A 22307-nucleotide genomic window follows, 5' to 3' on the forward strand; every position below is an offset into this window, starting at 1 on the left:
TTACCATTCCCAAAATCTGTTCCATAATCAATTCCACCTTTCCAAAATCCCGTTGAATAGCCAATTTCATCGTTCACAAAGCTTGTTCCATAGCCCATTTCAACATCCCCCAAAACCCTTTCCTTTAATAGCCAATGTCACCTCCCCCAATATTTTCCGTCAGTAATGAAATATCATTTAAGTTCACAGCTTGAGGCTCTACACTTTCTGATATGTCTTTGATTGCATGTGCATGCATTGCTAATACCTTGGATTCTAATGTGGCTGCAGGCTGATTCTTCTTCATGATAGAAATGGTCTTCATGATTCTATCCTTGGCTATCCTTTTGTTTGATCTCTATATTCCCGTTGCCTTTGTGGGGCATATGTGTTTCCTGTGGCTTGTTACATGTGAATCTACCTGATGATTTAAATTTATTTTTTTTGATGTTCTTAAAAATAGCATTTATGTGATGACAACTTGATGGTAACACCTAAGATGCTCTATTGTAGAAAGAGAGCATACATGTGAATATGTTTTGAAGTTGCATGTTATGGAATAATGAATACACTGAAAGTAATTGAATAAAGGACTTGTGATGTGTGTTGGCTTACGTGTCGGAGAAGTATCATCGAAATGATTACCTGGATGTAACAACTCCATGGATATGTTAAATAATGTTTCTGACTGATGTTAGGAACTTAATTTGATATTAATAGTCCAGCATTCTTCTTTTGTTGTGTATGAAGGAAACCAGTGTGCAACCATGCGCTTGTTTGACAGTGAATGCAAATAATATGTAAATACCCTTTACCTTTTACTACCGGTACCTGATTTATCTATTTTATTTCCATGAACATTTATTTGTTTGCTTCTTGTTTGCATGGTTTTCTAGTGTTTCTATTATTATGCAACATGTATACACTTCTGCAAGTTTTTACACTCTGTGCGTTATAGCTTAGAAGAATTCACACACAAATAGAATAGCTCTATTTTATCTAGTGTGCTTTGCTAAGTAAAACATTAATACATTGTGGTGTAGACTTAAGATAATTTATAGAGTATAATAATTTGTTACCCGTTGCATGCGGAAATATATGTATGGGATTAAGAACACAGCTTGTTAGTAAAAAAAAAATGCTCTCTAGCTGCTTGCATTAAAACGTTAAACATACCGGTACCTTAATTTATTGTGTCACTGATATTTTACTTGCCAGTATCTGTATATTTTGTTGCACGGCTTTGCATGTGAACTGCTTAATGGAACAGTTAGAGGGTAAAGCTGAGTGCATGTACTAATTCTTAGTAAGGGATGTACATGGAGTTTTACTAATACCTCACCTGGTTTCATTTGTTTTCCTCAGATTATGGAGTGGAAGCTCAAGCTGCTAAAGTTGGAAATCCAAAAGAGGTAGGTTTCTGTTGTCTTTGAGAATAAAAAAAATGTCCTGATGAAGTGATGTTGCCAGTATTGGACATTGCTCTCACCTCACATTTCTGTGTGAACAGTGTCTTCAGTAAAAAGATGTAATTCTTCAGCCTTTATGCATGTTTGCAAGATGTTAATTCAAGCATATTCTGAGGGCATTTTTCTGTACAGACAGATAAGAATTAGACCTTTTATGAAGCCTTGAAATTGGCATCCCAACCAATGTAGTTTGTCTATAAAATGAAATGAAAAAGGTGCATAAATCACACTGAAAGTTGGTCTTTCATAAGCGAAGTTGAGGAATTAGAGTAGTCTTGAGGGTAGTGGCTTGTTCTTAAGTGATGCTGTAAAGTTGTATATATTGTATATATCTATCTGTGTCAGTTTGATCTATAATGTGGTTGGCTGTTGACCCAGTTTTGAGCAATAGATACTGTTTTCTTTTGATTGATTAACTCGTGTATCTAGTATCCCATTTGAATTTTGACATTATTTGTGGGAGATGTGGCCGCACACATCATCATGGTGCTGAACCTAGAAATATAAATGTGAAGGCTAAATATGTACATTATGTATGTAGGGTGTAGAGGCAGGGGTCAAAATGTTTGATATTTCTTGCTCTCCAAAGTTTTGAGGTCATTCAGTATGATTTAAATATATGAAATTCCATTTACATCATTGTAAAACAACATAGAACTGGATAAAATACTAAAAAAAAAGGAATTTATTTGTCTGATATTATGAATTTTGCTTCGTATAAATTCATCTATTTGATGACCTTGGCTGAATTCAAGACCATCATTTTTATTTTGAGCTCTTAAAAATTAGTGAATGGCCAAACATTTTGACCCCTGACTATATTGTATACATGTATATTGTTTTCCATGTGTATAATACATGTGCCACACGTGAAATTCATATTGATTTCAGGGATGGGGCGTGTTCTTCAATGATGGGGTTAAACGAGTGGACTACATCCTTGTGTGGTCTACCAAGGGTAAAGAGGCCAAGCTGGAGCAGTCTAAGGAAGCACGGAGGATTTATGAAGACAATTTGACTGAAGAGGGCCTTCTGCTGGAGTACGATATAAAGGTACAAAGGATAGGTGCACTGCTGCAGCCTTTCTGTGCAGTTCTGATCAGACATAACTTTGCAATATGACATGCAAACCTTACAGCTTCAGCATTACAATTGAAAAGGTCTTGAACATGATTTAAATATCAGGGAAGAACATGTAAGCATTCTTTGTAATCTGCACTGGGTACGAAAAAAATTTTTTTATTTTACTTCAGTTCCTAATTTAATTCATGAGACGAATATAATTGGGGGAAAGTATGCCATTTTTGTAAATATTACTGTTACATGTAAATAGCAAAAAAAAAACAGTTGTATTACTGGGATAATTGCAATATTCCATTTGCTAGCAGTTTATGATAACTTCCATCAGCCAGACCATGCCTGATAGCACAGTTGGTAGAGCGTCTGCTTTGGGAGCGGTAGATCCAGGGTCAATCCTAGGTCAAGTCACGCCTAAGACCTTAAAAGAGGGACTTGTAACTTCCTCACTTGCCGTTCAGCATGAAAGGGATAGTGGGACTGGTTGACCTGTATCAGAATAATGCTCGGGCTAGGTAGCTTACTTGCCTTCGGTAAGGCGTCTCAGTGAAGCAGCACTAGATGAAAAGAGTGGTGGAAATCCGGCCTGCAACAAGGAGGCACATCACATTCACTCAAAGGATTTCTTCGCTGTCATATGACTGAAAAACTGTTAAGTACGACGTTAAATCCCATGCACTTACTCACTCACTACATCAGTCGGTGTTAAAGATTACAAATGAACTCCACAAAGGAAAATCACTCCCTTGTAATAGCACATAATGATAGACCACTTTGATTGCATTTTGGAAGGCCTGTTATTTTTTCTCAGCCCAACAGGACAGAGCAGTATGTTAAAGTCCACGCTCCGTGGGAAGTGTTGACTCGCTACGCTGAATTCATGAAGATGAGGATGCCGATGAAAGAGGTATGATGTACATGTGTGCAAAACTGAGAACTCTGGTTTCATTATCACTTCATCACCATCTACTGTCTCAACTAAGGGTTTTACACTTAGTGGCATTGAGATTTGTTATGACCCTGTGTGATGCAGTCGCTGTCTGCAGAGTCGCTATCTGGCTGCCTGCATTGTGTGAAATGAGTAGTGACTTAGGTTAAAACTTTTAGCGATTTCCCTATTTTCCTTGTAACTTTGGAAATGTTATATCAATCTGCACACCTGTTTAGATATGGCATGTTCTTATACACTGCTAGAACATTCTTTTTCACTGAGAAACATACTGAATTCAGTAATTTTACTTTTGTGGTGTTTTATGAAATCTTACATTTTTCACATTAAGTAATAATACTTGATATAATATGCAGCATAGGATTGATGAATAATGAAATAGTTTACAAATGTTTGAGCATAGATATATATTTTTTAAATATTATCTTAACAAGTATTATGTAATGTTAGAAAGGAAAGGGAAAATGTTACGCTGTAATTTGTAAAAGGAAAGAGCTCTTGGCGCTGTTGCTTTGGCTAGTTAACTGCGATAACAAGCTATTGTTAATGAGCATTGAATAATAATTAATAAAATTGACATTTTTTTTGCTTTCAAAGGGTAATAAATAATCATATTCTCTTTCAAAAGGTACCAGTATGCGGTATCTTAGAATAATTTACCTGTGATTTGAATATTGTAGTTTCTGATTACGAGCTGTTCTTTTGTTGTGTCGCTTTATGTGTGTAAAAAACCATCTACATACAGTTTTGAACATTATCATGTTCATTGTTTTGAATGTTTATATTTCAGAGTTAATATCTACTTCAACTAGCATTTGTGCATGATTTGTTAAGAATAACACTACTTGTTCTTCTTATTTTATTTTTTTTCCATCTCTTGTGTTGTACAGTCCGCAGCACTCTCGGCTGCTGAGATGAAAGTTGACAAACTTGAGGTCAGACATCCACCTTTTCCTTTTGTAGCATGTTACCTGTATATCTTAACTCACCTGTAGTGATGTAGTCTAGGTGTGCATGGTTTTAAAAGAGCAGACCACCTTTACATAAGGTACATGCATGGGTTCTCTGAGAGAAATGCATATATTCAGATTCCAAATAGGATTTTCATAATTTTTATTTATGTGAATAAAATGCAATAAACATTGTGGCCTACTGTAGACTGTTTGGATCATATTGAACGGTGAAATCTCAGGTTCCTTTTAGTCTTTAAACATGCTCTATCTGGTATATTTCCACAGAAAAAACATAAAGAAATATAGTACTACTTGTATATTGATTTACGTGATGACTAGGTAGAGGGTTTACTTCAGGGGCGGTAGATCCAGGGTCAATCCTGGGTCGTGTCACATCTAAGACCTTAGAAGAGGAAGTTGTAACTTCCACGCTTGGCGTTCTGCTTTGAGGGGAGTACAACGACTGGTTGACCCGTATCAGTATAATGGCTGTCTGGGGCGGCTTACAATGCGTTCGGTAAGGCGTCTCAGTAAAGCATCACTAGATAAAAGAGGGGTGAAAATCCACCCTGCAACAAGGAGGCACATTACATGCACCCTAAGGATTCCTTCATTGTCTTATGACTGAAAAATTGTTAAGTATGACGTTAAATCCCAAGCACTCACTCACTCACTCACTCACTGTATATTGATAATAAACATAGAAATACAGCACTCAGAGCATGGTTAGCAGCTGAAAAGGATTGTTGACATTTCTGTGCTTCAACTGTTTTTGATATGGTCCATAGAGTCAAATGTAAAACCTCAATCTTTGGTAGCATTTTATTCCCTGTCAAAAAAAATGTCAACAAAATCATGAAAACCATACTTAAAATCAACACAGAATGGCTTTTTTGGTTGATACTGCAGTATATTTAAAGTTGGTCTATTCTTTTCATACAGTCTCTACATTTTATTTTACAATTTACTCTTGGTTTATGGATTGCTGCTTTAAATGATATTTCTTTCTTGATTGAAACTGTAATTCTTCAACCTTTCTTGATTAGCTTTACGTGGTGCATTTTTCAGCATGGTTTGTGAGCTCAGTTCTTGTTTCCAAAGTGATAATTAAAAAATAGTGATGGTGGTATGCTGTTATTGGGCAATCAGAAATAAGATTAAATTCCAATATTTGCAAGCTACCTGTCAGACTTAAGTTTGTTCTTTTATCTTTAAAATTATATTGGCCAGCATTTAACAATAGAATAAATAAGCTATAAATTCATGGAATTTTCCACCAACTAAGCATCCTGATGTACAATGTTGGTGAAAAATCATGGGAAATTATGTGTAAATTATGAGTAAATTGCATAACTTCACGGAATATTTCACCCACTAAAATCATCCTTCTGTGCTACAGGTTGACACCATGACAATAATTTGGTGAAAAATTTCATGAAATCATAGCTCATTCACTGTACTACTCAGATTATATATATATATATATATATATATATATATATATATATATACACTAGTAATGGCACCTTAAAAGTTAATCATTATATGAAAGGTCGAAGAACTATGGCAACACACGTAAAAATCATTCCTTTGGGATATTTTCCCCCAAGTGTGAACTTGCACAGACAAAAAGAAATTCTCTTATTTCAGTTTTCAACAATATGCATGAAATGAAATATCAAGATATTAATCCTTTCTGTAAACCTTTGTAGCATTTGTTTTTAGACTTGGATATGTTTTATTTAAGAATGAGACCCAGTACTATCATCAGTTTTATGTTATTTGTATATATGGAGTGGATGGTCATTATTGTAACCATTGGTTGTTGTACTATGGGAAGCGGCATATCTTCTAACAAAATATTATTTCTGTCTTGGTAATAAGAAGATAGCATAACTTTTTTCCCCCCATGTCCCCCCAGCTTATAAACTTCATGTCGTAATGAAAAGACACTTTTCTTCAAAAGTTATGAATATTTTAATTCAGTTTAAATGGTGAAAATGATATGTTGAACAATTCAAAACTGATTTCCTCATGCAGATTTCTGTACTTGACCAGGGGTATGGCATGCATTTGTTGTCTGTCAGTGGTTTCAGAATCTTTCGCCTGGTTCTCCTATATCTGGTGGTTGACAGACCTATGACTACCGGCTCTGCGAGAGCCAGGCTACAGATATGCTGTGCACAATTGAAGCTTCTTTTACATTTTCACCTGCATTTGTTTTATAGCCTCACTTGCGTTCCTCGGCATCAAAGGTTGGTTTTTTCAGGCTTGCAGGCACTGATTGCTGTGATCTTGTTGTATTGCACACCCAAAAGTTCACACTGAACATGTACGCATAGTGTAATACATGTAGGTGTGTTCGATATATTCTCACTAGTTGTCACACGAGTGCATTAGTCAGTATGTCTTAATGAGGTAAGATCATCCCCGTCCACATTTTCCTTGGCCTTCTTGCAGTATTTTATAACAATAAAGGTGCACATCTAATATCCTAATATCATAATTCTTGAAAAATTGAAAGAAAATGAAAGTCAAGCAGAGTATGCTTGTATGCTGAAGCTTTTGAGTTGTTTTTCTGCCTGTAGAAGGTTAACCTCAAACTTGGGTTTACATCTGTATGATACTACTGATGACAGCAGTTAGTACAAAGTTACGACTGAGAAATTTGCTTGACTTTTTGGGCACTGCTTTCATAGAGTTGCAAGATTAGTTGTTCCTGACTAAACAAATCCAGGTAAAGAGGCCCCATTATCTTTCATTTGATTGATTAGGAGTATGAGGCATTAGTTTTTGTTCCACGGCAAATTTTAAGAATTTATGTGAACTTTTCACTTTCAGTTTAATCAGATCTAGTTTAAGGAATTTAAAGTTTGTGTCACAAAAATCTTGCCAAAACTCAATGCATAATTTGGCCAATAGCTTAAATTTGTATCTGAAGTCCCAAGAAAATGCTTGGCTCAAGGAAAAAAAACCCAATGAAGTAGACTTGTCTTTCTATACGTGATAAATGTTTTAACTGGGCTATTGATCAGTGATGCATGTATACTGCCTCTACCCACAGAATTATTGTTTGACAAGATTGCATGTCATGATCACCAGTCTCATGATTGCCAATATTTATGTCAAGTGCTTAGTTTAAGTATTAACCAGAATGTGAAAAATACAAATACTCTTTCCAGTATCCAGATACTCTGTCATAAATTGCAATTTCAGCGTGAAAAAGGGATTAGAAATGAGTGTACTCATTTCTTTTGAGAATTTGTTATGAAGCAATCATAATTACCTGACCCCAGGATCATGAAGTTGTCTTAGTCTTAAATCAGACTTTCATTTGAATATAGACACTGATTTTCAATTTTGTCATAGAAGACAAATAGGCCACTTCTAAGAACTAAAAGACTGAAGTAAAACTCCAATCATACATAAATACTTACGTATTTAATTCAGAATTCCTCAGGTAGTGTAATTCTTCAACCTTTGCATGTTTGCATGGTGTTTATTCAAGTAGATCCTGAAGCCATTATTCTGTGTAAACTGATAAAATCACTCTTTTTGGGAAGCCCTGAAATTGGCCAATCCAACCAATGTAACTTTGTCTTCAAAATCACGTATAAATGTGCATAAATTGCACTGAAATTTGCTCTTTCGTATGCAAAAAGCTTGAGGAATTAGGGTTAGTCAACGTTTTAGCGACATAAACTGTTTTAGATTTTTTGACTTAATCTGACTTAATCATAAACAGCTTTGTGATCCTGGGGCCTTGGCTTTTCAAGATGTTTGTGTTTATAACTGTTTATTCCAAACCTGCCTACAGTGAACATTTGATTTTGAGATTGTCTTCTCAAACTGACCTGTAGACACCCATAGCATGCTGTAATAACCCAGTAGCTTATTTATTCCCATTGCACATCTCTGCTGCATTGTGGGCTTAACATGGTGCTGGAGACACCATTTTTGGTCATGCTTTGTGTACAGGGTTGATAATGATGTTCCTGTAACAATGTCCAACTGTTATCTTTAAAAAAGTTAAGAAAGGCAAGACTGAGGTTTTAGGTGTTTCAGAATTCTTTAATCAAAATCTTATGTGAAATTTTGATAATGAAGACGGAAAATGTACACAAAGAATAATATTGTTGGATGCATTTAATTTCTGGAATGACAAATGTAGTAAGACTGAGGCATAGCCTTATCATTACCGTGCAAGCAAATTTGATCAACAAGCCCACAATGAACAGAGTGAGTAGCTACAGTACCTAGGCAGTGATGTCACTGATCTGTTGTACATGTAAACCTATTGTATGCAAACGCTTCTAACATTCCATTCATGATCATATACAAGTTTATTATGAATATGAATGTTGATATTTACATTATCCATTTACTAAAATAAACTTTGTATTCAGCTTCTATTTATAAGTGAGTGATCAGTATAAGTAATGTTTGTTTACATTTGTTCGTGTGTTTTAACAGTGTTTATAAGCATATTGTTCCATTTAAAGATCATTATCCTTTCACATTATGTCTCTTAATGTTACATGTAAATATAATCATTATTATCATATATATATGTATATATATTCCTCACCTTTCCATATTAAGCGTCAGTGTATTAATCACAATTATGTATGGTAATTGGCACTTACTTTTGCATTATTTTTCATTTGCCTTTTTTTATGTCCTAAGCTTTTCACCATACTATGTATGCAATGATAGTGTCACATATATGTATATGTGCAATATTATATGTACTTATATCAAAGGAACTAAAACTTTCACAAAAACTGAGAAATTTCTATGCTTTTTGTACATGTAATTCTGAGACATTTTATCACATTCAGGTGTTTTAAGTCATATTGCCATGTTTGAGAATCCAGAAAGCATGTCCCCATCTTACAAACAACCACAGTCTAGCATCCTTTAAGCACATCCCCTTCCAGCAAATGCAACCCCACCCAGAAAACTTGTCCCCACCCAGAAAACACATTCCCTCCCGGCATCCTGAAGCATGTAACCTTCCAGCGAACACCTCCTCTTCCACTCACAGCTTCCTGCGAGTATGCCCTCTTCCAGCAAACACGTCCTCATCTAGCAAAAACACCCCCATCCATTATCCAGCAAACATGCCCACCATTCAGCATCAGTAAGCACATTCCCATCCAGCAAACATGCCCACCATCCAGCATCAGTAAGCACATTCCCATCCAGCAAACATGCCCACCATCCAGCATTCAGCAAGCACATTCCCATCCAGAAAACATGCCCGCCATCCAGCATTCAGCAAGCACATTTCCATCTAGCAGACATGCCCGCCATCCAACATTCATCAAGCTCATTCCCATCCAGCAAACATGCCCGCCATCCAGCATTCAGCAAGCACATTTCCATCTAGCAGACATGCCCGCCATCCAACATTCATCAAGCACATTCCCATCGAGCAAACATGCCCGCCATCCAGCATTCAGCAAGCACATTTCCATCTAGCAGACATGCCGCCATCCAACATTCATCAAGCTCATTCCCATCCAGCAAACATGCCCGCCATCCAGCATTCAGCAAGCACATTTCCATCTAGCAGACATGCCCGCCATACAACATTCATCAAGCTCATTCCCATCGAGCAAACATGCCCGCCATCCAGCATTCAGCAAGCACATTTCCATCTAGCAGACATGCTCGCCATCCAACATTCATCAAGCACATTTCCATCTGGCAGACATGCCCGCCATCCAACATTCATCAAGCACATTCCCATCCAGCAAACATGCCCACCATACAGTATTCCACATCCCCGTATTGCACACAGGTGCCCATTTAGTCATATATGTTTGAGTAATGCATATGCATCCCCTGCCACTTGTTCACAGGGCCATGAGACTTCATTGAAGGCCTCCATCTGGGAGACTGTGACCGGCATGTACAAGAAACTCTACAAGCCGTTCCAGATTGACAGCCCAGACTTGAAGCCTATCCCCAAGACATTACATTGTCCCTACAACAGAGACAAGGACTATCTGTGAGTCTGTGAGACAGTGTGTTATAGCAAAAATAGGATGTTACTAATGGCTGTTTTTACAATTTCAGGAGTTTGCTATAATATGTAGTGTTTATATATTCATTCCCGTCATTATTTGAACTTTTCAAGATACATGTAACCTTGTAATGAAATATTGCTTGTGTTGAAAAATCCAGAATGACAGAATTATCAGTGAAATAGATAAATTGAGCAGGTCATGGCTGAGCTGGGTTTAAAGACACTCGTCTTTTAATTGCCTGGTTACCCGACTCGCTGTTTATTGAACCTGGGGGATGGTCCAGTATTTACCTCAGACTCGGCCAGGTTTCCTCTAACCATAATGCTTGTGTCCATCGTCTAACTGAAATAATCCTGAGTACGCCAAAACCCCAACCAAATAAGTAAGAACATTACTGTTTACTGGGCTTTGGTGATAATAAGCAGAGCTTGGGTGGTCTTTGCGGAGTCTTGCGTTGGTTAAAGACCACTTGTCTTTCACACGTAGGGTGTACATATCTGTGCTGTACACATGGGAAAGTTCATCAGTAAATTGCTGAAGGTTGGTAGTAATCTTTGGCACTCAGGTTTCCTCCACCCTTAAACTGCTTTACACATGGGAAAGTTCATCAGTAACTTGCTGAATGTAGGTATTAAATCTGGGCACTCAGGTTTCCTTCACCCATAAAACTGCTTTACACATGGGAAAGTTCATCAGTAAATTGCTGAAGGTTGGTAGTAAACCCTGGTACTCAGGTTTCCTCCATCCATAAAACTGACTGTCATTGTATAAGTGAAAGATTCTTGATCATGGCATCAAACAACTATCAGATAAGTAAGTAAATAAATACTGCTGTGAACACACTCCTCCACCTTTGACATTTGCAGGTTTGATATTAAGGATCAAGTGAGCTTCTTTGACAGTGCTCAGAGAAGTCGTATTGTGGAATTCATCCTCAGAAGGAAACATTTTTCACAGTCTGATAACAAAGATGTTTCTTTCGGTAAGCTTTTTACTATATTTGGCATCTTTTCTAGTCATTTTTGGGTCATTTAGACCAGAATTGTTGGACCTGTTTCAAACTGGACTTTCCAAAAGCTTCCACATCCAGCAACACAAAAAGAGCAAAGCTAAACAGAAAGTGGCATGGGGTTGAAGCGCACCTTGTAATTGTCACAAATGAGGCTTGTAAAGGAAGACCATACAATAAAAATGAAATTTTGCTAATGCTGTCGCTCAGTGTCAGGTATTTCCAAATTGTAGTATGACCTGTAAAAGTTGTTTTTGTTGCACATTTTTACCAGTCTTGCTCTTGAAAAAGAGAGTTATCAGTAATTGGTAAGGATTTTCATGGCTGGACATACTCTACCTCTATCTACTGTTTTTCTTTCACGTACTATTGTATATGAATCTGTTTACTTCGTGTGTGTTTGCTACCTATACTTGGCATAAAGTAGGGGGCCTCTGTGGCTCAGTTGGTTACCGCGCTAGCGCAGCGCAATGACCCAGGAGCCTCTCACTAATGCGGTCGTTGTGAGTTCATATCCAGCTCATGCTGGCTTCCTCTCCAGCTCCTCTCTTAAGTGGGAAGATCTGCCAGCAACCTGCAGATGGTTGTGGGTTTTCCCCAGGCTCTTCCCAGTTTCCATAATGCTGGCCGCCCTCGTATAAGTGAAATATTCTTGAGTATGGCGTAAAACACCAATCAAATAAATAAACAAATTGAATAAAGTAAGCTTCAAACGTGTACGTTCAAAATTATCACAGCGTATATGTCTGTCTAGTCTTGAGTGTCTACTTTTGCAATATTTTAGCCTTACCGCTGGATCAACAAGATGTATATGCTTATGTGCAAACTAGAATGAAGCTTCAGATAGGAAATTGTACCAAAAAGTACTTGGCAACGTCTCTGGTGTTAAACCACTGGCACAGGAGGTGCGATTTCAATCCTGTCCTTGGACGGGGAATTTCAGTTGTTTGAATGTCTGTATGTGACAGGTGAGAAAGTTACCAAAGCTTGGTGATTTAACCTGCCTGGGCACTCAGGTTTCCTCCACCTCTACAATTTGCTGCAACAGTGTTAGGAAAATATTCCTGAGCATGGCATCAGACAAGTCAAAAACTGTCTTCCATGACTAAGGCATTGGTACTCATTTTGTCTGATTCTGACAGCTCCATTGATCTCGAAAAGGTGTTTTGAGGCTTATTGGAAAGGAATGAGGTATTCTACTGGACAAATATAAATTTCCGTATGAAAAACAATTTTTTCTAACCTTTATTTGTCAGTAAAATGCACTTATTGGGGACAAGTTTTAGGGAATATAATGTATTAAAAGTAAATATAAATACAGGACAGTTCTTTGTAGCGTATGCATGTATTTTTACGGTGTATACATGTACACATTTAATACAGATGCAGACCTGAATAATGTGGAGTTCAAATCCAGTGTGTGCAATTTTATCGTAGTGTGCAGGCGACTCTTAATCTGATGTACTATTTCAGGGAAAAAAAGTCAAAAAGTTCGCAAAGCAGGGTTTGCAGGTAACATGGGAATTGATTTAACTCAGTTGTGTGTTAATATTAAGTCTTGGGTATTCTACCTCACTGAAGTCATTTATGGGCGGAAGCAAGGTTATGCAGCATTTTTGGCAAAATCTAATTATTAGCTTCATTATTATTTTGAGCCATAACCCAATTCCAAATTCATTTTTGTGTAAATTTGGAAATGTACATTAATTGACATACAAGTTATGGTTAATGTGCAAACATTTTTTATCATTTTTTTCCACTTCCTTTCATGTAAAAAACAATATACTTATACGAGATAACTTTCTTTCCCTCCATTAACAAAAGAGGTAGACCCTGAGCCTGCTCTGTGTGAAAAGGATAAACTTTGTACATGTATTGTTACAGTTTTTTTGTTGACAGCACAAATTGTGATTAACAGAAAGACATTGAGTGTATTGTTAAGTGTGTGCATTGTCAGCATGTTAACAGTATGTCATATCCGGGAAAGAGGTTGACTATTGTCTGATTAGTAGTGTTCATTTATGTTCAAGTGATACGTAACGACACCAAAGCTGTTCTGTACCCAGTTCATTTGGAAAATATTATAAAGAGCACAGATGTGAAAAACTAAGTTGTAATGATAAGAAAGAAGTGTAGCTTTGCAGAAGTCAGTTTTTGACATCTCTATAACTTGTAAAGATTTCTGTACTTTTTACCTGTTTTTGTTTGTGTCACAACAATTCAGAATGTGAAATGGCTGCTGGACTCTAATAGATGGTTGAGTATTTGGCATCACCTACTTTGGCATCACTTTAATTTGATGGTTCACAGTGTTTGTGTATCATTGAAGATTATGGCTCATGTTGTCTCATATTTTTCCTTGAGTCGCTGTGCCTGTGTAGCTACAGTCTACAAATTAGGCGTATACAGGCTATAGCAATATAATGTAAAGATTGTGAAAATTTGTGTCGCATGTTGGAAAGTTGTCCATTACTTGCCTGTGGTCTGTGGTTTTCTTAAGGCACAAGAGTTTCCTCTATCCATTCATAGTTCTGAGGATAACGTTAAAGGATGCGCAAAATATTTGAATTTTATTTTTTCGTATGTAGTTTAGGATGTGTCATAATGTATAATAGCACATAAAAGCTTCTCACCTTACTTCCTAGGGCACAGAAATAACTTTAAACTATAGTTTTTGTCCATGTCATCGGTGGTCAGTTCGGAAATTGTATAGCCTTCAGTCATGACATCAATTTTGGTAGCTGTTAAAACAAGTTTTTGGTTAGATTAGCCAGAGTTGTGGTGCACAGAGGGAGTTGCGGCACGCTAAGGGTAATATTTAAAAATATTACAGCCATTGACAGAAAACCTGTATGAAATAGAGGGCTTAGTAATAAAAACATAATGATTTTTTTTTTCATGGCCTTACTTGTTATGCTTAAAACCATTATCTTCGTTTTAGAGTTGCATGTATTTTTCATGTGCCAGTCACTTAAATTTATATTACTGAACCTTCATTTGATTTAGCATGTGAAACATATCCCTTGAATGCAGCTTCCCTTGATTAGTTTGATCTATTAGGGAAGCCTAGATCTCTTCCGGCATGCCCCTTGTCTCTGCTGTTTTGTGTGACCTATTCTTTGTAAATGTACAATTGTCCAGTTTCCAACTGTAATCTTATGATTTGCTGTGATTTTTTTTTAATGTGAAGAAAGTTTATTGTACATGTTTGACAGTGGTGACACATTTCGGTCTGCTCAGCTCTGTTAATTTGATTTTAAAAGTTTCCACCATAGTCCATTTGCCCTATGATCTTGTTTGGTTAATTCTCAAATAGAATTTACCGTTACCACTGTATCTGTATTATCTTATGTAGATACATATGGTTTAAATGTAGTATCTATATTATCTTATGTAGATACATATGGTTTAAATGTAGTATCTATATTATCTTATGTAGATACATATGGTTTAAATGTAGTATCTGTTGGCAATCAGAAGAAAAAGAAAATACTCTAAAATGTATACCTGCTGATAATTTCTGCAACTGCATCTTGATCTGAAGCTTTTTTGATTTCCCCGTTTGCTGTTTTGTTTGTCTTGCCTTGTGCATATAATGAACAGGTTTTTATTATGCACACATATTAATGTAACAGACCCATATTATAGTAACCCAGTCTGTCGGCAACCTGCTGTTGGTCGTTGGTTTCCCCAGGCCCTGCCCAGTTTCCTCCCACCATAATGCTGGCTGCCGTTGTATGAGTGAAATATTCTTGAGTATGGCGTAAAATATCAATCAAGTAAAAAAATAAATCAAATAAATACAGTAACCCAACATTTTTTTCCCATGGTAGCATATTAAGTAAAAGGTGAGTGATGGGCTATTATGGTGCAATTGTTGATATGGCAAGAGCTTAATTATGAAATCAGTTGAAGTATTAGGGTAATAAGCCGTGGCTGGTTGAGTTTAGAGAGGGATATTTTGCATCATGATTGTTTTATAAAAGTCCCATCTTGTCGATGAATTTTCAGCATCTGGACTGTATTGATTTGATTTCTAGATGCTCATTTGAATTGATTGTTTAGACTTTATTTTGACCTTTAACAGTGTGTATTAAGTGAGTGAAATACATACCCTAAATTTTCAACCTTTTCAACCACACCTTCCACCAATATTTTAAACATTCTGAGAAAACTATGTGGTGGAGACAAATAGTTTGCATAGTTATATGAAGCTTACATATTTAATGGCACAAATCATTTTCATAATAATTATATGTATGAATTCCACTGAAAAAAGTGCTAAAGTGATTGATAAGGTTGAAGTTTACATGTACATTTAAGTACATAATGGTACATATAATTTTTTTTTTTTTCTAGCAGAAGTTGTGAACATGTATTACTGTTGAGTGTTCACTGTCTTCTACACATATGACCGTTGACAAACACAGTCTGAATGAAATGTCATGTAATGCAGACTGCTGATGGTGGGCTTTATCATTTGACTTCATCATTTGTGAAGTCCATTTGACTTCATCATTTGTGAAGTCATTTACTGTTTATTGTTTATTCAGGCATATAGCCCCATTTACAGGAGAGATAGTGATAAAAAACACAAAAACTATGTATTCTTGTTGTAAAAGTCTAGACCATAAACTCATTTCCTCACGTGTATTGTTTCAGGCATCAAGAAAATGATAGCTGATGGCCACTTTGCAGCATCTTATCCACTGCATGAGGTACTGAATTTCCAAGGTTCATTTTTTTTTTGGAGTGATACATTCTGCTTGGTTCATCCAGAGTTTTTTTTTTGTGGGAAGTTTGATTATTTATGTATCAGAAAAACTTACAGTATTGACATCAAGAGTATCATTTTCACACCTTCATATGCTTCTAAAAGTGCTATCTTACATACTAGATTCTAAATGAAATAAAGTAACTACATGATCTAGGTGATCACAGTCAGAATGCCTTTGTTCCAGCTTAATGGATAATAGCTGTTTGTCCAAATTCACTACCCTTGACAGATAAAGTAGTTCATTTGTCAATGTCCTGGTTCCTGCTCAGCAATGTGATCGGTTAACTTGCAGTGCAAATTGATATCTGCCTATTAGCTCGGAAGTAATCAGTGTACATTGTAAACCAGGCACTACCTGTAGCTAGCCATGCAAATTTCTTCCACTGTCCATGAAAACATGACAGTCTATGGTGAAACATTTTGGAAATGTAGTGAGTGAAATGTTTTCCTTGTTAACCTGCCAGGTAGTTGTTAATGTGACTGTTGTTCTTCCACCTTTCTGTCATACAAGTGAAACAATCTTTAGCAGAGTCGATCAATAGATCAATACTTCTGCATGTGCTTGTGTTTGACACAAAACTAGATGTGCTTCATCGCTTTGTTTTGCTGTTGTAGGGTCACTGGAAGCCAAACTCTGCTCCCAACAGGAGGAAAATTCTGTTTGACCACTGGGCAAATTGGAAGAACTTTCTGAAAATACAACCTCTAGGATATGTCCAGTATGTCCTCGAAATGTATCTCTAAAATTACGTGAATATTTGCAGAGGAGTACATAACTGTGGTAGTTGAAATACAAAACTATTAGTTTTCTGGTAAATGTAACATAAAATATATACTTTACCAGTTCTTTTTCAAGTCGAAAATTTTCAAGCAATATTAATACAGACAGGGGAAATATCTTTCAGTGCATCATCCTATGTGTAAGCCTTATTGAACACGATTCTTTTGCGATACATGATTCATTGTGATGCATGATTCATTGACTTCTCAGGTAGGTTTCATATAGTATTTATCGCCACGGTCATATGGCTGAAATACTGCTGATGTGTCATTAAACCCCAAGCAATCTTGTTATTTGATCTTTATCAAGTCCTGTATTTGCATATTTCTAGGCGTTACTTTGGAGTGAAGGTTGGTCTATATTTTGCCTGGCTGGGGTTCTACACAGCCATGCTTGTGCCCGCATCAGTCATGGGTGTGTGCGTCTTCATCTATGGATTGTGTATCATGAACAGTAGTACCCCAAAGTAAGTCTGTAGTCATGCACAACTATGTAACTCTTTCTGTAGCACTCAAATTTAGGACTAAATTGTTTCCTCATTGAGTAAATTAAAGGCATGGAAGTGATACTCAAATGTAGTACTAAATTGTGTTTCCTTGTTGAGTATATTAAAAGCATTGAAGTGATACTCAGATTTAGTACTAAATTGTACTTTTTTGAATATATTAAAGGCATTGAAGTCATACTCAAATTTAGGACTAAATTGTACTTTTTTGAATATATTAAAGGCATTGAAGTGATACTCAAATTGAGTACTAAATTGTACTTCTTTTTTTGATATATATATTAAAGGCATTGAAGTCATACTCAAATTTAATCTTAAATTGTGTTTCCTTGATGAGTATATAAAGAGCATGGAAGTCATACTCAAATTTGGTCCTAAATTGTTTCCTTGTTGAGTATATTAAAGGCATGAAAGTGATACTCAAATTTAGTACTAAATTGTACTACTTTTTGAATATATTAAAGGCATTGAAGTAATACTCAAATTTAGGACTAAATTGTTTCCTTGTTGAGTATATTAAAGGCATGGAAGTGATACTCAAATTTAGTCTTAAATTGTGTTTCCTTGTTGAGTATATAAAAAGCATGGAAGTAATACTCAAATTTGGTACTAAATTGTGTTTCTTTTTTGAGTATATTAAAGGCATTGAAGTGATACTGAAATTTAGCACTAAATTGTATTTCCTCATTGAGTATATTAATGGCAGTATTGAAAAGGCCTGCTACAAAGAGACGCCATGTTAATATGAGCAAAATTATATTAAAAGTCATGCTGATTCAAATCCCAAGCAAAGGAATAAAACAAATGAATAAAAATTGGCATTTTATTTGTATCAAAGTTTAGGCGTTTCAAATCAACCAACACCATTCTTGTGTGGCATGTTTCAGCGCTGAGTTATGTGATCCCAACAACAACATCACAATGTGTCCTCTGTGTGACAGAAGCTGTCCCTACTGGAAACTTTCGGATGCCTGTGATCATGTCAAAGTCAGCCGGATTGTGGACAACAGGGCTACTGTGGCCTTTGCTGTCTTCATGTCACTCTGGGGTGAGTGATGGGAAAGATTCAAACTTTATATTCTTTTAAAAGTTATTGTTTACCTGCATAAAGTGTGTATGTTCTCTTCAGTTTTAATTCTAAACTGGGTGTTGACACAGTACACTACACTACACTACAGTAGATCATTTGAACCAAACTAATGTAAACCTTTTTCAACCCCTAAAAGCACTTTTTTCAGTGGAAGTTATGTATACAGTTTTGATGAAAGTGATGCTAAAAATTATTTGTTTGTGTCATTAAAGATGCAAGGGTTCATAAAACTGTGCTAATCATTTCTCTAAACCCCACAGTTCTCTCAGAATGTTTCAAAATGTTGCGTGCAGAGGTGGTTGAAAAGGTTGGAGAATTAGGGTAAAAGCAGCTATATGATGAGATATAATCTGTGCTGAAACCTGTGTGTGTGTGTGTGTATATATACTTCAAAGACTGTTTTAAAGATTGTTAGAGCTTTTATCAGGTTCCTGGCAATTTAGGAGCTTTAATCAAGACACTGTGTTTTCTTTTACCCATAAACCTGACAGCTGCCATGTAATGACAAATTTTTGAGCATGATTTTAAACACCAATCAGATGAATAAAATTCCCCCCTCCCCCCCCCCCCCAAAAAAAGATGTGTGATATTTAACTATACTGAGGTAGAATGCCAGCAGCTCTAATATAAAATCATGATGAGGAAACAAGAGTGAAGTCACTGTTATTTATTTCATTGTCTCTGATTTCAAGTCCAGCTCATGCTGGCTTCCTCTCTGACCGTACGTGATCTTTCAGCATCGTGTGGATGGCCAGTAAAATAAATAAATAAATTTATTTGATTGGCGTTTGACGCCGTACTCAACTATGTTTTACTTATATGACGGCTGTGGTCGCTATGAGTTTAAGTCCAGCTTATGCTGTCTTCCTTTCCGGCCATACGTTGGAAGGTCTGTCAGCAACCTGCTGATGGTCGTGGGTTTCCCCCGGGCTCTGTCTCGTTTCTTCCCACCATAATGCTGGCTGCCGTCGTGTAAGTGAAGTATTCTTGAGTATGGCGTAAAACACCAATGAAATAACTAAATAAATATACTACGGCGACCAGCATTATATGGTGGGAGGAAACCAGGCAGAACCCAGGGAAAGCCCCGACTATCCACAAGTTGCTGGCAAACTTTCTCACGTACAGCTGGCCATAATGCTGGTCACCGTCATATAAGTGAAGTATACTTGAGTATGGCGTAAAGCACCAATCAAATAAATAAATAAATAACTTACAGCTGGAGAGGACTTGAACTCACAGCGACTGCCTTGATGAGAAGCTGCTGGGTCATTCTGTGTAGGTCACCACATTATGATGTGTGCTGTATCCCATTTACAGGTACTTTATTCCTGGAGTTTTGGAAGAGGAAGGAAGCAGTGATAGCCTACAAGTGGGACATGTCAGCGTATGAAAATGAAGAGGTATACTATGACTTCATTTGACTTTCAGATATGTAACAGCTGTGAACATGTACACGCTGTTTTTCCAGTATGCTGTAACACAGAAGTTTGATTTGAACAATCTGAAATTTACATTTGCTTTAGTACCGACAGATTATTAGATTTTGGGACAATGGCCTCTACTCTACTGCTTTGTTGAAATAAAATGCTTTGTGGGGTGGAAGGGGAGAAAAACCCCAATTCTTTTTACCACCTCTGCAACCAATATTTCGAGACATTCTCAGAGAAGTATGAGGTTTAAAGAAATATTTGGTCACTGTTTTATGAAGCTGGCGTCTTCAGTGACACATATGAATTCTATTAGCATTATTTTCATAATAATTGTAAGAATAAATTCTACTGATTAAAAGTGCTTTAGAGGTTGAAAAGATTGATGATTTACAGTGGACTAGTTACATCTACTATTGTATCCAACACCTTAATACACATAACAGCAATTTAGCTCTCTGGTTTTATTTATTGCCATCATTATTGAAAAGTTTATCAGTAATTAGAAAGGCACATTGCTTTCTGTGTGGTGTCCTCCAACCATAAATGAGACCGCAAAAGACAAAAGGCTCCAGCTTTAAAGGAATGGCCAAAGAAATGAAATTAACTCTGGGTGTTTTTTCATTCTACAGGAGCCTCCTCGCCCTGAATATTTGGCCAAGCTGAGCCAGGAGGATGGGAAAATGGAGAAACGAAGACATCCAGTCACAGGGGTGAGTTACAAGTGCTTTCAGCTCAACTACATACCCCTACATGTACATTTAGTTAGTACCCTAATTAATCAGCTTTTTCACGTATGAAAGAGCAACATTCAGTGTGATTCATGCACTTCATAAATATAATTTTGGAGACAAAAAACTATATTGGTTGAGTTGTCCAATTTCGGGGCTTCTCAAAAGATATAATTTTTTTATCAAGTCAGTACAGAATAATGCCCTCAGAATATGCTTGAATAAAAAATTTAACCAACTTGTAGAAAGGTTGAACGATGATGGAACAAGCCCACCAAAGCTGTGACAATATCCGAGCTGACAACAAACCCATTCAGTGTTGTTCAGCGGCAAACCTTTAACACCCTGATCACATTGATTTAACATTTGACAGCAAAATATTTGATAGGTATGAACAAGTTGGCAGTTGTTGTCATAGTAACAACTATGCCTGAATTGAAAATATATTGCATTTACATTGTAGTAAGTATGTTTACTACAAACCCAAACAAACAAATATCACAAGCGAGATAAACGCAATCAAGTTCTATGTCTTGGTAAGTTGTGGTAGCATTCATGGTTCTCATTTTATAGTACAAGTTAAAATGCTTGGTTTTGTCATTTTTTATTTATTTTTTTGTAATTTTTTGTCAAGATATGTTAATTATTTTAAGTTTATCTATGCTCCATATTAGTACGCTTACATTACTGCTTATTTAACAACGCCAACATTGTTGTTGTTGCATGATATGTTGTATAACAATTGCGTCTTTAGGTAGTTGTACATCGATTAATGGCATGTAGAGCATCCAGTGTTTTTCATCGCTTTACCAAACATCTGTCTGTAAAACCACCTCCGTGTTGACAATAACTGAATCATCATAATGATCCAATTTTCATCTGCTAGTTCACTTGAAATTCAGGTTTTCAGTCATTTAGTAGGAAGACATAACCATAAAATATTTACCCTTAATAACTTCTCCAAATAATTTGGACTAAGCTCTGTTAATAGCAACATAGCTTCCAGAGAACTCCAAGCATGAAACATGGAATGTTTGCGTTGGAATAATTGTGATAGACTAACCATGTTAGTAATAACTCTTCACACATTTAATTTAATTTTGGAGAAAAAAATACACTGGTTGGGTGGGCCAGTGTATTTATATCAGCGTACACAGAACAGTGTCCTCAGAATTACAGTACAGCACTTACACACACATTTTACCTGCCTATTAGCTTTGAAGGGACAGTGGAGGTCTCTGTATTTTCCCACAACTGGAGATTGGATTGTCTGCTGCGGCCATAACAAACAAAAGTTGAGGGTTCTGGTAGAGTATTCACCACAAGATGAGATCATTTGTTGATCATTTAATTGCTGTCACTAGTGCAGTCCCCAAATATGCCAGTGCTCTTCGGCATTTGACCTTGGATCTTTATGAAGTCCATTCAGTGTGTCTGCCTGAAATAGAGTCTATTTGAAAAAGAGGCTTTGTGAAAAGAAGGCTATCAAAGTTTCCTAGTTTTGTAATTTTCAAAACATCAC

The 22307-nt window shown here is 36.5% G+C and overlaps 1 protein-coding gene across 8 annotated transcripts in view; it reads left to right on the plus strand.

Annotated features, from left to right (window-relative positions):
• The window catches only part of LOC135466486 (anoctamin-1-like), a 42186-nt gene that overhangs the window by 9228 nt on the left and 10651 nt on the right, over positions 1–22307 (plus strand). For 2 of the 8 annotated variants that reach the window (XM_064744018.1, XM_064744027.1), the window contains exons 3-16: positions 1345–1391; positions 2340–2501; positions 3337–3432; positions 4365–4409; positions 6656–6682; positions 10295–10443; positions 11329–11444; positions 12945–12983; positions 16134–16189; positions 16864–16967; positions 17361–17495; positions 18422–18582; positions 19945–20027; positions 20687–20767. In XM_064744018.1, coding sequence (XP_064600088.1) covers positions 1345–1391; positions 2340–2501; positions 3337–3432; positions 4365–4409; positions 6656–6682; positions 10295–10443; positions 11329–11444; positions 12945–12983; positions 16134–16189; positions 16864–16967; positions 17361–17495; positions 18422–18582; positions 19945–20027; positions 20687–20767 — 1301 coding nt within the window. The other 6 variants (XM_064743991.1, XM_064744001.1, XM_064744009.1 and 3 more) reach the window with 4 other exon arrangements.

The sequence above is a fragment of the Liolophura sinensis genome, chromosome 1, assembly GCF_032854445.1.
Source record: "Liolophura sinensis isolate JHLJ2023 chromosome 1, CUHK_Ljap_v2, whole genome shotgun sequence".
Lineage (NCBI taxonomy): Eukaryota > Metazoa > Mollusca > Polyplacophora > Chitonida > Chitonidae > Liolophura > Liolophura sinensis.